Source organism: Peromyscus maniculatus, chromosome 2 (genome assembly GCF_049852395.1).
Source record: "Peromyscus maniculatus bairdii isolate BWxNUB_F1_BW_parent chromosome 2, HU_Pman_BW_mat_3.1, whole genome shotgun sequence".
In the NCBI taxonomy this organism is placed as follows: Eukaryota; Metazoa; Chordata; class Mammalia; order Rodentia; family Cricetidae; genus Peromyscus; species Peromyscus maniculatus.
This window is the reverse complement of record NC_134853.1, coordinates 135,724,967-135,739,847: the sequence shown is the minus strand read 5'-3', so window position 1 is coordinate 135,739,847 and position 14,881 is coordinate 135,724,967. Positions and strand designations below refer to the sequence as shown.

The 14,881-nt window shown below is 42.4% G+C and overlaps 1 protein-coding gene across 2 annotated transcripts in view; it reads right to left on the bottom strand.

Annotated features, from left to right (window-relative positions):
* Window positions 1-14,881, bottom strand: part of Tesk2 (testis associated actin remodelling kinase 2) — a 101,891-nt gene that overhangs the window by 22,337 nt on the left and 64,673 nt on the right. For both annotated transcript variants that reach the window (XM_006986560.4, XM_076564830.1), the window contains exon 4: window positions 10,351-10,399. In XM_006986560.4, coding sequence (XP_006986622.1) covers window positions 10,351-10,399 — 49 coding nt within the window. The remainder of the gene's footprint in view (window positions 1-10,350; window positions 10,400-14,881) is intronic.

Sequence of the window (14,881 nt, the reverse complement as noted above, 5' to 3'; positions counted from 1 at the left end):
TATAATGAGATCTGGTGCCCAATTCGGGCCTGCAGACACACATGCAGGCAGAACACTGTATATACAATTAATTAACTAATTAATTTTTGAAATGCTTTAAAAAAGAATTCTATCACCGGGCAGTAGTGGCGCACGCCTTTAATCCCAGCACTTGGGAGGCAGAGGCAGGCGGATCTCTGAGAGAGACCAGCCTGGTCTACAGGACCTGGTCTTCCAAGACAGTCAGGACTATACAGAGAAACCCTCTCTTAAACAAAACAAAACAAAACAAAATTCTATTAGAGTAACAGTTGCTGTGAAGATTGCCAACACAGTGATAATGTTCCCTTTGTTTAGGGACAGTGCCAAATGAGACTGTTAATGGTAAAGGACCATGCCTTAGGGCCTGAGGGTATTTTCTAGGGATCTCACAATGAAACTATTACCTTTTTTGTTTGCAATGAAAATGTTAATACATGGATTTGGGGTGGCTTGGGAGAGAGGGCTGGGGGTGGGAGGATGGAGGAGGGGGGTCTGGGGGTGGTATGTAGAGTGAGTAGAAAATTTCTTTTTTTTTTTTTTTTTTTGGTTTTTTCGAGACAGGGTTTCTCTGTGTAGCTTTGCGCCTTTCCTGGAACTCACTTGGTAGCCCAGGCTGGCCTCGAACTCACAAAGATCCGCCTGGCTCTGCCTCCCGAGTGCTGGGATTAAAGGCGTGCGCCACCACACCCGGCGAGAAAATTTCTTAATAAAGAAAAATGAAAAAAAAATTAAAAAAAAAAGAAAATGTTAATACCAAAATAAAAGAAAAGAAAATGTTAATACCAAAGATGGGAGGTAAAAGACCACCAACCAAAATCATCATGGCCAAATTAATTAAAGCAAAAAATTAATTAAAGCAAGTTTTATTTGTGTACATGGGCTGCCTCCCCCTAAGGTGGGGTTCCAGAAGTCAGCACTGGATGTGAGGAGACAAGGTTTTTAGAGTTCAGGGGTAGAGGGTTTCTGAATGGGGGATTTGGTAAGCAGAACAGGCAGGGTTAGAGGAGCAGAACATAAGCATAACAAGTTAGTCATGATTGCAAGGAGGTCCTAATGAGGTAGTCATAACCACAGGTGGTCACAACAACCTTGTGAAACAAAGGCAGGGTTGCAAGATGGTTATAATAACTTTTTCAAACAAAGACATGGTTGCCGTTCTCTGGAACAGGCAGCACAGAACCATTTGTAGTTAAGGTTACAGGTGGGGCATAGTCTAATCCTTGAGAAACAGGTTTAATCATAAACAGGAATGAGCCTAGTTTGTCTTTACTATAAGATGGCTTTTAAGCCTAAGATGGAGGCAGGCTGGTTCATCAAAAACATCCTAAATTCTCAAGCCACCCCTATGATCTCATCAACTGAAATCCTATCCAATGCACCTCAAGATTCACCCTACAAGCAAATTTCAATTCCTTAGCAACTCTTTGAGGATGTAACTTCAGAGCTCACCAAAATGACATATATGGCTATTGTAAATACAATGAAGTGCGAGTCTCTAAGCCTTTCTTTCTCCCTCTCTCTATTAAACCCCATGTTTAAAGTCTATGCTATAAATCTTTTAATAAACCCCAGTTTTGCTGAAATCCTTTCTGTAGTGAAGTCAAGAATCCTGAGTGGACATCCCTGAAAAAGAAGTCAGCCTACACCCCACTACTACTGATAGTAGACATGTAGAACCAAGAAAAGAGTCAACGGCAACTCAGAAATCTCCAAATTGAGATGTTCGGAGCAGCAATGGGATGAGATCCCAGTATCTTATCTAACTTACTGTGTCATCAGTAAGTTAGAAATCGGTATCCATGTCAAAGAGCCAAATCCAGGCCTGTTGGACTCCTGCTCTTTGGATGGGCCTTCTAAAGAGAGGGGCCTGGGTGCCGGCCTACTTTTCACTATAGTCTAACAATGCTTTTGTGCTAGTCACTGGATGCTTGTTGGTCTGCTCTAAGCACAAAGGCTAGCAGACATCCCATCCCGCTGGCTTGCTTTAAAGAAGAAAAGAAAGCTTTGTTACTGGCCTGGGTAATTCCAGGACAGGCGCCCCAGGAGCACCCTGTGGGAGGCTTATGCTCCATAGGAGCCTCCTGTTCTCAGCTAGAGGATCCACAGCCCGTGTGAGAGCATACATCTGCACATCCGCTGAGGCCTGTTTTCCTCTGTACAACCTCCCCTCCAAGAGACTCATCAGAGCCTGCTTGAGAGGAATCAAGAAAAAGGGGACATTAGTTCTGGCTACAAAATAGCTTTTATTAACCCACAATACATGCAGAATATTTAAATATTTCATTTGCTCTGCTTTCTCATATGCCTTTATTCCCCCATGCAATTTTTATTCATCCTTCAAGCCCAGCCGGGGTCTTTATTTTGGGAAGCATTTCCTGATACCTCATCTCTTACTTTGTGTTACTTCTATATCCTGGATGTATTTTTTTTTTCCAGAGCTGAGGACCAAACCCACACCTTGCAAGCAAGCGCTCTACCACTGAGCTAAATCCCCAACCCCTCCTGAACATATTTCTACTCCTAATCACAGTGAAAATCTGATGGTAGGGTGTAGCTAGAGTTTTCCTGCCTTACCCACAGTCAGGACAAATCTTTGTCACCCGCCCATAGCCGCTCAGACCCAACCAAGTAAACACAGAGACTTCTATTGCTTACAAACTGTATGACTGTTCTTATATCTTAAATTAATCCATTTCTATAAGTCTATACCTTGCCATGTGGCTCGTGGCTTACCGGGATCTTCACATGCTGCTTATCATGGCGGTGGCTGGCAGTGACTCCTTCCACCTTCCTGTTCTTTCTTTTCTCCTCTTTGTTAGTCCCCCCTATACTTCCTGCCTGGCCACTGGCCAATCAGTGTTTTATTTATTGACCAATCAGAGTAATTTGATATACAGACCATTCTACAGCAGTAGGGACCAAGTGTTTCTGAACATTCTAAGCCTGGTATTCTAGGAAATAAACAATAACTTTTTTAAATTTTTGTTTTTGAAATAGGGCTTTGTTTTACAACCCTGGGCTCATTTGGAATGCACTATATACCCAGGCTTAGCTGTGGTGCTATTATCAAAGTTGTTAGGGTCAGTGCCTAGGCCCCAGTAGCTACCAGGAATAACCTAGGATTGGCCACCAGTCCTCAATAGGCCAATAAAACAATGAAAAGCCAAGAAAAGAGATTTCTTCAAAGTGGCCATGCTGGGAAGAGGAGCCAAGAGATTCCATGACTCCTATACTTCACCCCCACCTCCACCTCCCCACTCCAGCCTCCTCAACAACATCTTCTGGTCCTAATATGATGTTTAGGTTTAAAATGAAGGCAGAAGTCTGCATAACTAAACAGGCCTGGTCAAGGCATGGTTGCACCCATCACTAACCCACAATGTCTCTCAGCTCCAGTCTCTACTGCAGTGTGGTTAACAAGTTGTCAGAACTGTGTGAACTCTCCTGGGAAACAAGTTCCTCAAGCAGAAGCACAGGATTTCTGCCATTTCCTTCTCACAGCATGAAATTCCTGGGGGCCCATTGTCTTAACAGTCTTAAAGCCATAGGGAGGGGCATGAGTGTCTCTCGTTAGAATAGCTTTGCTACTAACAGGACAATTATATCCTTTAGCCCAGGTTCTCAAGAACTAAGATTACAGTTATGAGCCTCCTTGCCTGTATAAATTCAACAATAAACTGTTGAATGAAAACAATGAAATGCGCTTAAATAATGGAAGCAGGGGAGAGTACTCAGTTCTTAAGAACACTAATTGCTCTCTTCCAGAGGACTCATTTGGTCCCAGCACCAATGCCAGATGAGTCACAACGGCCTATAACTCGAACTCCACAGATCCAATGCCTTCTTCTGGGTTCTGTGGGCACCCTAACACACATGGCATACATAAACACAGACACATGAATAACAATTTAGAAATAAACAAATGGGCTGTCAGTATCTATAACACCACTACCAATCCCAAGACCATCAGTGAAGGGGGTAGCAAGACTTAAGAGCCAGAAATCCACGAGGACTGGACAGTGTCTTTGGACATAACAGGAGTGTTGTGCTCATGAGTTCACAGAAACTGTGGTTACCTGCAAGACCTGGTCCAGATCAAGCCAGTTAACATTTTAACATGGAGAGAGGAAGGGCTGGTGAGCTTCCACTCCTGACTGAAGAGATACTGAAGGTGGGTGGCTTCTAGGGTGAGGAACAGGCAGTTTACTTTGAAGGGTGTGGCCCCCGGTAGGTCTATACTTAAGTAATGGTTGAATACCTAGAATTATATGGTTATTAAAAATTATTGAAAATTGTACATATTACCCAAGAATTATGTCATAAGCCTTCTCTGGTTAGGGTGTTCTTTTCCCCAAGGGTGTCTTAGTGCCATGATCAAAAATCTCTATTACCATTTGGAATGAGAGAAATCATTCCACATGTGCCTTTGCATTTCTGCCATCTTTCCAGTCTCCCCACTGAGAGAAAGCCCTTCCACCCAAGTAAGTGAACAGCACTTCCTCGATGGCTTCCACGTGCTGCACATCTGGACCTCACCTGCAGATCTAGTTCCCGCTTGGCCAGGAGCATCTGCATGTGGTAACTGTTTCTTTCTCAGTTGACATTTCTTTTATAATATTCTAGAGACTATAGAGCTTGTTGGATTCAATATAAACTCAAATTTTTTATTCATCTTTTAATAATGCAGATTTTGTCAAATCCAATAAAAAGACATGAGGTTGGAAGGAGTGGGGAAATGGGGAGAGAATCTGGAAGGAGCTAGGAGTGAGGACTACCTATAGTCCAAATACACTGTATGAAATCTTCAAAGAATAAAAAAACTAATTAAAATAATTGAAGCAGACTTAAAGTTTCTTCTCTTATTGGATTCCCTCCTCCCAGTTCAGTGATTAATATGTCATTTAAGAGCTGGAGGGGAGTTGAAGCTCAGTGGTATAGTTCTACTTAGCATGCTCTCAGTTCAGTCCTCAATGCTGAATAAAATTACCAGAAATTTAAGATAAAAATGGAACCAGTGGATGGTTCAGGAGGTAAAAGGATTTGCCACCAAGGTGGATGACCTGAGTTTGATCCTCAGGAAAGACATGCTAGAAGGAGGGAGCACTGGCCCCACCGACACATATTCACACACAAATAACCTTGTGAATGAAAACCCCTGAAAGGAGTCTGTGGCTGCAGACATCATTGGGCTGATTAGAATTTCAGTACTCTGAAACTGGGCAGTGGTGTTGCACGCCTTTAATCTCAGCACTGGGGAGGCAGAGGCAAGTGGATCTCCAAGTTCAAGGCCCCCGACAGCTAGGGCTATGTATCTTAAAACAAAACAAAACAAACAAAAAACTAACTGAACAAAGCAAAAAAGAAAAAAAAAGTCACATAAGCCACACTTGCCACAAGTAAATGTCAAAATGTATTTGTAGAAACGTGTTTGTCCATTTTGCAAGTAGAAGTTTAAGTGAGAGAAACAAACTATTGGTGCAGAAGGGATGGCTCATCAACTGAAAGTACGGGGTCTCTTCCGAGGATGAGGGTTCCGTCCCCCACTGGTAACTCCAGTTCCAGGGGACCCAACACCCTCGTCTGCCTACCACAGGCACCAGGCATGCATGTGGTGCACAGACATAAATAAAGGCTTATTTTTGCTTATGTGTATGTATGTCTATATGAGTGTATATCACCTATGTGCAGGTGTCTGCAGAAGCCAGAAGGGGGGTTATAAACTGCTCAAGAAAAGTAAGTGCCCTTACTGAGCCATCTCTCCATCCCCTCATACTACTTTTTAGATTCCCCTCCCCACACACACTAAGGCTAATTCAGCTTTCCACAGAACTTGGCCTACATTACACAGCTATGAATATATCTTAAATATATACTATGGGCCTAGCTGCACTGAGTATTATTATAGGTCCTTCATTAAAGAACCTGGGGCTGGACACAGCTTAGAAAGTAGGAGAGATGAGATAAAGACATTCTAAGGCCTATAAGTCAGGGTATAGAAAACAGCAAAAAACGCCCACCTAACTAAAGGAGGGATCATATTCTGAAATGATTATACATGGTCTAGAATGCTAAACAAACTTCAAGCAGAAGCACTTAATTATCAATTATGCAAGATGAAGATAATCTGGGTAGACCAAAATGAAATCAAGAAAAAATAGAAAGCAGGACATAGTAACTCATATCTTTCCTCCCAGCTCTAAGGAAGCAGAGGCAGGTGGGTCTTTGAGTTACAGACCAGCCTGGTCTACACAGTGAGTTCCGGGACAGACAGAGCTACATAGGGAGACCCTGTGTCAAACAACAGAAACAAAAATAATAAATAAATAGAGGCAGGAAAACCGGCTACAAAATATTAGGGCCTCAAGCATAGACTAAGATCACAGAGGTTAAAATGGAAAGAAATGTAAACAGACCAACAGAAGACAAGAGCACAACAGGACTGGGAAATGAGAAAAAGTCAGAACGGATTCTACACTTTTGTCTGGTGTCCCCATCCGTCTCTCTTTTTTCAGACAGACTCTTGCTATGTAATTCTAACCGGCCCGAATTTGCTGTTGACCACACTGGTCTGGAATTCATAGATACACCTGCCCCTGCCTCCTGAGTGCTGAGCCTAAAGGCTTGCATTACCACACCTGTCTGAAAGAGGAAGGGTTCCAATAAGAAACAGGTGTTTTCTACCCTGCCCACCTTAACTAAGTTGTCCTTTTTTATCCTAAACCCAAGACTAGCAAAGTGCCTATCCCACAGTAGACTCACTCAATGAGTTTATGTGACCAATGACATCTTCTTTCCCTGTAGTTTTGTTACTGTCATGGTGGCACTTTGTTTTGTTGGTACTGGGGTGAATCTAGGGTCTGTACCCCTGAATCCCAGGCCTCCCCTAATAGTTTGTCATTTGTGCTCACCATCAATAGTCCTTTAGGGATCTCTAAATCAAAGAGGCTATTTTGGGGGGTGTTTTTGTTTTTTGTTTTTCAAAACAGTGTTTCTCTGTGTAACCTCCCTGGCTGTCCTGGAACTTTCTTACTAGACCAGGCTGGCCTCAAACTCACAGAGATCCACCTGCCTCTGCCTCCCAAGTGCTGGGACTAAAGGCATGCCCACCACCACCTGGCCTCAAAGAGGCTATTATAATCAGTATTCTTAGTAGTCTTCTTTACCATGGGCCACAAGAGCCTCCCCAGAACTGCCCCATACTTCAAAAACACCGGTGCTTCTGCTGCCAAAGTTAACCTAACACAGGACAACCTGGCAGCCTTGCATCCAACTCAAGGCAAAAAAGGACAGAGGAATACTTTGTACTAGGCCATACAAAACAAGGGAAGTAAGAGACAACCGGCAATATCACAGTACACCAAGACACTGGAATCGGGGTCTAGCTGCTCATTTTCGTAAATAATGCATGAGTTAGGTCACTGAACCCATAGAGTTTCCTTTCACCTTAAGCTCAAAGATTATAGACAAAGCCAGCTCAGAAGCAACACACACCAGTCCATACAGACAAAAATTTCCCAAATTAACTACCCTACCAGACCAAACTCTCACCCTCTTGTTTCCACCTCCCACTGGGACTATAGGTGGAAGCCACCATGCCCAGCTAACCTTTAAAGAATGTGTAGGTTTGCTTCTCAGAAGAGAAATACACAGAAAATCTTTCTGGAGCTGGGTGCTAGTTATGAGCATATTCATTTGGAAAAATATAGTGACAAATTCCATATATGTGCATCTTCTGTTACATTATAATTCAGTGAAAAGCTCTTCAAAATTTAACATTAATGAAAATACAAGAAAAACAATGGCACACCAGAATTCAAAGGAGAGACTTGTCAATGTGAGAAATACAAGTTTCAATAGTTAGCATGCATTACACAACTATTATATGCAAGGCACTGTGCAAAATGAGCGTTTTCTATTTCATACTCTCAGTGTCCTATCGAGGTCATCCATTTTATCAGCAGCATATCACATTTGACTACTCCCTCCTCCTTGAAACTCCTTTTCCATCGAGACCATCAGCTTTTCTTCCTCCCTCACCATCCACCCCTCAGTCTCTCCTCCCTGCCTGCTAAGCTAAAACACTCCAGAGCTTGGTTCCTTTACTCTTCTCTATGTTCCTCACAGCAGAAACTGTTGGTATCTCCATTTAACACAGGAAAACACAGAGGCTCAAATAGATTCAAACCTGGGCAATCAAGATGTCAAAAGTTGTGTTCTTGACTTCCTCACCTCTCCTTCCATCCTTCTGGCCACGTAAGAGGCAAAACAATCTATGTTCTTTTTTCTTTTGAGATGGGTCTCACTATGTAGTCCTGGCTGGCTTGGAACTCACTATGTAGACCAGGCCTGTCTCTGCCTTTGAGTGCTGGGATTGGTCTGACCTTGTACATTCTAGCCTTCAGTAACTGAGAAAAGGACATACCTACGACACATGGGATTTTCTTTCTTAAGGTATTAGAAAGATTATCAGGCACCAAGTCAATAGGAAGCCATTACTCCTGCAGATTCCAAAGTTTCTTCACTTTACACTTTGGTAATTGCTTCTTGATGAGGAATGTGAAACTATTCTAGAACAAAGACTGTCAGACCTAGATGTTTGGGAGACTTTTTGTTTGTTTTTGAGATAGCTCTTTAGGTAGCCCTGGCTATCCTGGAACTCCATATGTAAACCAGGCTAGCCTTGAACTCAAAGAGATCCACCTGTGTGCCTCTGCCTCCCAAGTGCTGAGATTAAAGGTATGCCTAGGAGAAAAAAATCTTTTTTATTTGGTATTGGGAGGAGGACACATGCTGTTGCATGCATATGGAATCAGAAAACAACTTTGATTGACTTGTTCTCTTTAAGAGAACTTTTAGTAATACAAATGGGGTAGAGGCAGTAGATTCTCAGCAAGTAGAGGGACTTGCCTCCGAGCCTTGATGACCTCAGTTCAATCTCCAGAACCAATGTGAAAAAATCCATTCAAAGATGGAAGGAAAGAAGTGACTCCACAAAGTTGTCCTCTGAGCCATAGTGTACACACAAACACACACACACACACAATAAAAAGGAAAAAAAAAAAAGATTATGCCAGTGAGATGGCTCAGTGGTTAAAGGTGCTTGTCACCTTGCCTAACAATCTGAGTTGGACTTCCCCAAACCCACATGGTATAAGGAGGGAACTAACCCCTGAAAGTTGTTCTCTGAATTACACCTGAAGTTGTGGCCCACATGAGGACACAGACACACACACACACACACACACACACACACACACACACACACACAAATGAATAATACAATACAAAAATTAAAATTACTGGAAAAGAGCCATGTTGTGGCGGCACATACCTTTAATCCTTGCACTAAGGAAGTAGGCAGGATCTCTATGAGTTCAAGGCCAGCCTGGTCTACAGAGAGAGAGTTCCAGGACAGCCAGGGCTGTTACACAGAGAAACCCTATTTGGGGGCGGGGGACTTATTCTGGGGCTGGATAAATGGTTCAGTGGTTTAGGGCAGTGGCTACTCTTCCAGAAGTCCTGAGTTCAATTCCCAGTACCCACATGGCAGCTCACAACTGTGTATGATGGGATCAGATAGCTTCTTCTGGTGTACATGGAGACAAAGCACCCATATATATAAAATACATAAATAAATCTTTAAAAGAATACTGGAAAAGGAAAATACAGATGTGGGTCCTGGTGTAGTGGTATGAGGCTGCATGTTTAGGAAACTGAGGCAGAGGAAATTTCAGTTCAAGACCAGCTGAGGCTACACAGCAAGACCTGTCTTAACAAAGAACATATACGGGACCTGTCCAGAGAGGTTCAACCTAGACTCCAGGAATCTGTTCCAAAGAACTCAAGCATTTTCTGCAGCTACTAACATGGCACCTGAATTCAAGAAGTCTTTATTAGAGAGATGCTCTGTCCTCCAAGATGACCACATCACAATGCCCCCACCCATTTGAATTACTGGCTCCAAAAAGTATGAAGAAGGACCAGGAAACCAGAGAAGTTGATTCCAGAGCACAAAAACACTTTCCAGTGGTCTCGGAATTTGTTACCAGGGAAGGGCTTGCATCCTGTCACCTGGAAGGGAGAAATCCAGAAAACAAGAACCAATTTCCCACTGGGATGCTCATGTTCTCAGGCTACTCACCAAATATTATGAGGGAAGACAAGAGCACAGGAGCTAAGGCCATTGTCCCAAGGCAGCAGACAAACACACTGGCATTTTGGAGTGACTATAACTGCATGTGCATTTTACCTACATACACAAGTCACATAGATCACAGATGCTGAAACAAAGGCAAAGAAGTGTACTTCGGCACACTATGGAAGTCGTACCTCTGTAAGTGCATGCAACTGTCCTTGATGTACACACACACCCATGAACCTGAAAAACAAAACAGATATTTTTTCAAACAAAATGAACAAGATAAGAATAAAATCCCAAAATTCCATATGGAAAAACTAGTTGAGTTACCCAGGCATAGGAAACAATGCAACACTTGTGAAGTACCTGTACTATTTCAGTCTTGAATACAATGCTAGACTGAGGCCAGCAAGATGGCTCGGCATATAAAGACACTTGCCACCAAGCCCGATGACCTAAATTCAACCCCTAGGATTCACATGATGTTAAGAGAGAACCAATTCCTGCTGGGTATCTGTGCTAGCTAGTTTTACGTGCACTTTACACAAGCTAGAGTTATATGAAAGGAGAGAACCTTAGTTGAGAAAATGTCCCTATAAGATCTGGCTGTAAGGCATTTTCTTAATTAGTGATTGATGGGGAAGGGCCAGCTCATTGTTGGCGGTGCCATCCATGGGCTGATGCTGGTCCTGGACTCTATAAGAAAGCAGGCTGAGCAATCCAGTAAGCAGCACCCCTCCATGGCCTCCGTATCGGTTCCTGCCTTGTTTGAGTCCCTGTTCTGGTTTCCATCAATGATGGACTACAATGCAAAGCATAAGCCAAGTAAACCCCTTCCTTTAAAGAATGCTTTTTGGTTATGGTGTTTCCTCACAGCAACAGAAACCCTAACTAAGATAGTACCCTCTGACCTCCACATACCATGGCATGTGTACACTGTCTGTCTCATAAATGTAATTTATGTAATTAAAAGTTTTAAAGATGCCTAACTGATATATTTCATTAAATGTCTGCTGGTAGCATACTAGAAGTAAAAGGCAATGATACAATGGTGCAGAGGGAGGCTAGCAAGCCTTTAAAACAGCAGGGGAGGGCTGCGGCTGTAGCTCAGTGGTATAACACTCACCTAGATTCCCATTCACGGAATTGCCAAAATAAAACAAAATAAGATAAACAAAATAATAAAATAGGAAACCTTCACTTAAGAGTGGCTTGGCAATTCTTTTTTTTTTTTTTTTTTTTAATTTTGGTTTTTCGAGACAGAGTTTCTGGAACTCAATTTGTAGACCAGTCTGGCCTCAAATTCACATAGGTCTGCCTGCTTCTGCCTCCCAAGTGCTGGGATTAAATGCATGTGCCACCACAATTGGTTGTCTTGGCAATTTTTAAAGGCCAAGATTTAGCTCAATGGTAGAACAACTGCCAAGCAAAGACAAGGTCTTGGGTTCAATCCCCAGAATCAATCAATCAATCAATCAATCAATCAATAAAAAGTTTCCAAAGTAAATAAAAGAAAGCTAATATGAGGGAAATTAAAAGGAATATTGGAGGGAGTTGAGACAGGGTCTCATTATAAATCTCAGGTTTGCCTTGGAACTCAACCAGTCACAAAGGCATCCTACCTCAGTTTCCCTAGTGAATTACAGGAGTAGTCACTGGCTCTGACATTCATTTCTAAACTGATTACAATCTGCATTTGGCAGGTTTCTTCATGGTAGAAGATTCAGAGTTTTATAGATATCTGTCTTTCCAGTACCTAGCAGAGTGTCTCTCATACAGTAATCCAAGATTTTTATTTTTTTTATGTGCATTGGTGGTTTTGACTGTGTGTGCTTGTGTAAGAGTGCTAGGCCCCCTGGAACTAGAGTTACAGACAGTTGTGAGCCACCATGCGGATTCTGGGAAATGAACCCAGGTCCTCTGGAAGATCAGTCAGTGCTCTTAATTGCTGAGCTATCTCTCTAGCCCCTGTAATCCAAGATATAGTGATATATTTTCTATGATCTAGGAATTTATTTAGGGTTGAAGTGCCCTCCTTGAGTTGGATATTTGTACTTGTGGTGGTTTGAATAAGAATAGCCTCCAAAGGCTTGCATATTTAAATGTTTAGTCATCAGGGAGTGGTACTATTTGAGAAGGATTAAGAGGTCTGGCATTAGCCGGGGCGGCGGTGGTGGCGCACGCCTTTAATCCCAGCACTCAGGAGGCAGAGCCAGGCGGATCTCTGTGAGTTTGAGGCCAGCCTGGTCTCCAAAGTGAGTTCCAGGAAAGGGGCAAAGCTACACAGAGAAACCCTGTCTCCAAAAACAAAAACAAAAAAAAAAAGAGGTCTGGCATTGTTGGAGGAACTGTGTCATTGGGAGTGGGCTTTGAGGTTTCAAAAACCCATGCCAGGCCCAGTCTCTCCTCTCTCCCTCTCCCCCCACCTCTAAGTGCAGACAGGATGTAGCTCTCAGCTACTCCTCCAGCACCATGCTCCCCAACATGATGATAGTGGTCTAAGCCTCTGAAACTATAAGCAAGCCCCCAGTTAAATGCTTTCTCTTATAAAAGTTGCCTTGGTCATGGTGTCTTTTCACAGTAATAGAACAGTGACTGTGGTAGTTTGGATGTAATTGGCCCCCATAATCTCAAAGGGAATAGCACTATTAGGAGGTATGGCCTTGTGGAGTAGGTATGATGATGTTTTTTTGTTTTGTTTTGTTTTTGTTTGTTTGTTCTTCTGTTGGATGCTTTATTAATTCACCACCCCTCCCCTTTAGGGCAAGATCATGTATCCCATGCTGGCCTCAACAGGTATGTAGTTGAATGTGACCTTGAGTTCCTCTTTATCTTTTAAGATTCACTTCATCCATCCATCTATCCATCCATTCATCCATCGTGTGTGTGTGTGTGTGTGTGTGTGTGTGTGTGTGTGTGTGTGTGTGTGTGTCAGAGGGAGAGAAACAGAGAGAGAATGTGAGTGCGTGCATGCCACAATGCGTGTGAGAAAGACATAGGACTACTTTCTGGGGAGCCAGTTCTCTCCTCCCACCTTTTTTTTTTGTTTTGTTTTGTTTTGTTGGAGGAAGTATGTCACTGTGGAGTTGGGCTTTGAGGTTTCATATATGCTCAAGCCACACCCAGTGCCTCAGACCACTTCCTGTTGCCTGTAAGAAATAGGACTCTGTTATTTCTCTAGCACCATGTCTGCCTGCATACTGTTATGTCCCACCACGATGATAATGGACTGAACCTCTGAGCTGTAAGCGAGCCACTCCAATGAAATGTTTTCCTTTATAAGAGTTGCCATGGCCATAGTGTCTCTTCACAGCAACAGAAACCCTAACTAGGACAGTGACTGAGACAGTCCTGAAAATCACCCTTCCAAGATGAACTAAAATTTCATCTTCCCTAAAGGATCCCATGACTGACTTAGGTGATTAGCATAACAGCTCTTCCTTCTCCTTCCCACAGTACTGCCAGCACTTTCCCCTTCTTTGAATAACTGCTGGTTGGCATTAAGTGAAGTCATCTGAGTCCGGAGCCAGACTGCTACTGACTCCATCACATACTCAAGACCTCTGTTTTTAAATTTACTTATTTATTCATTCATTTATTTATCATCATCATCATCATTACTGTGTGTTTGTTTTATTCACGTAGGAATATTACTATTGCTTAATTCCTACAGCCACTTTGAAGAGGAAATGATCATGATACTCACTAAAAAGTATAGTTATTCTTTAACATCACTGATCCCCCACTTGGAATATACATAAGCTTTTGAGAGGACAGAGCTTGGACTGGTGAGATAGCTCATCAGGTAAAAGCGCTTGCCACTAAGCTTAACAACAAGTTCTATCTCCAAGATCAATATGGTGAAAGGAAAGAAGAGACTCCTGCAAGTTGTCCTCTGACCTCCACATGAGTACCATGGCACTTACCCTCACCTCCTCCCACACACACAAAGTAAATGAATAAATGTTTTATAAGATTTAAAAGAAAGCAAGCAAGCAAGAAAGCAAGTGCAGATCTTGAGTAAGATGTCTCAACAGGTACAACACATGCTTTGAAAGCCTGATGACCTGAGTTCTATCCTTGGAACCCATGTGAAGAGGGAAGAAGAGAACCTAGTTGCCCTCTGGCTTCCATATGTACACCCCATCATAGATACATACACAATACTAATACTCATAATAACTATATCTTTAAGAGAGTACAGATCCTACTTCATTTGCTTCCATGTATAGTGATGAACACATAATGTGTTCTATATAAGCATTTACTGAGTGAAAAGTAATAATCACCAAATTAGTAAATGTTTTATAAGAAAGAACTTTTTGTTTGTTTTCAAGATGGGGTCTCTCTGTGTAGTTCTGGCTGTCCTGAAACTCACTCTGTAAACCATGCCGGTCTCAAACTCAGAGACCCACCTGTCTCTGCCTCCTGAGTGCTGGGATTAAAAGTGTGTGCAAGCTCAGCAAGAAAGAACATTTTACCAGTACTATATAATGAGACCTTGTCTCAAAAAGGCACAAAGAAATAGACAGGATATTTTGAGACAGGTACAAGGCTGGGAAGCCAAGATACATTTGACTTATTTAAATAATATTTATAAAGAAGTCAGGTACTAAAACTTTACTATTCACAGAGGTACACAGCACATCCAGACAGGCACAGACGTCATGATAGTTTCCTGTCTCTTTCTTTTCCAGCCCTTTGGCATCACTATATCACAGT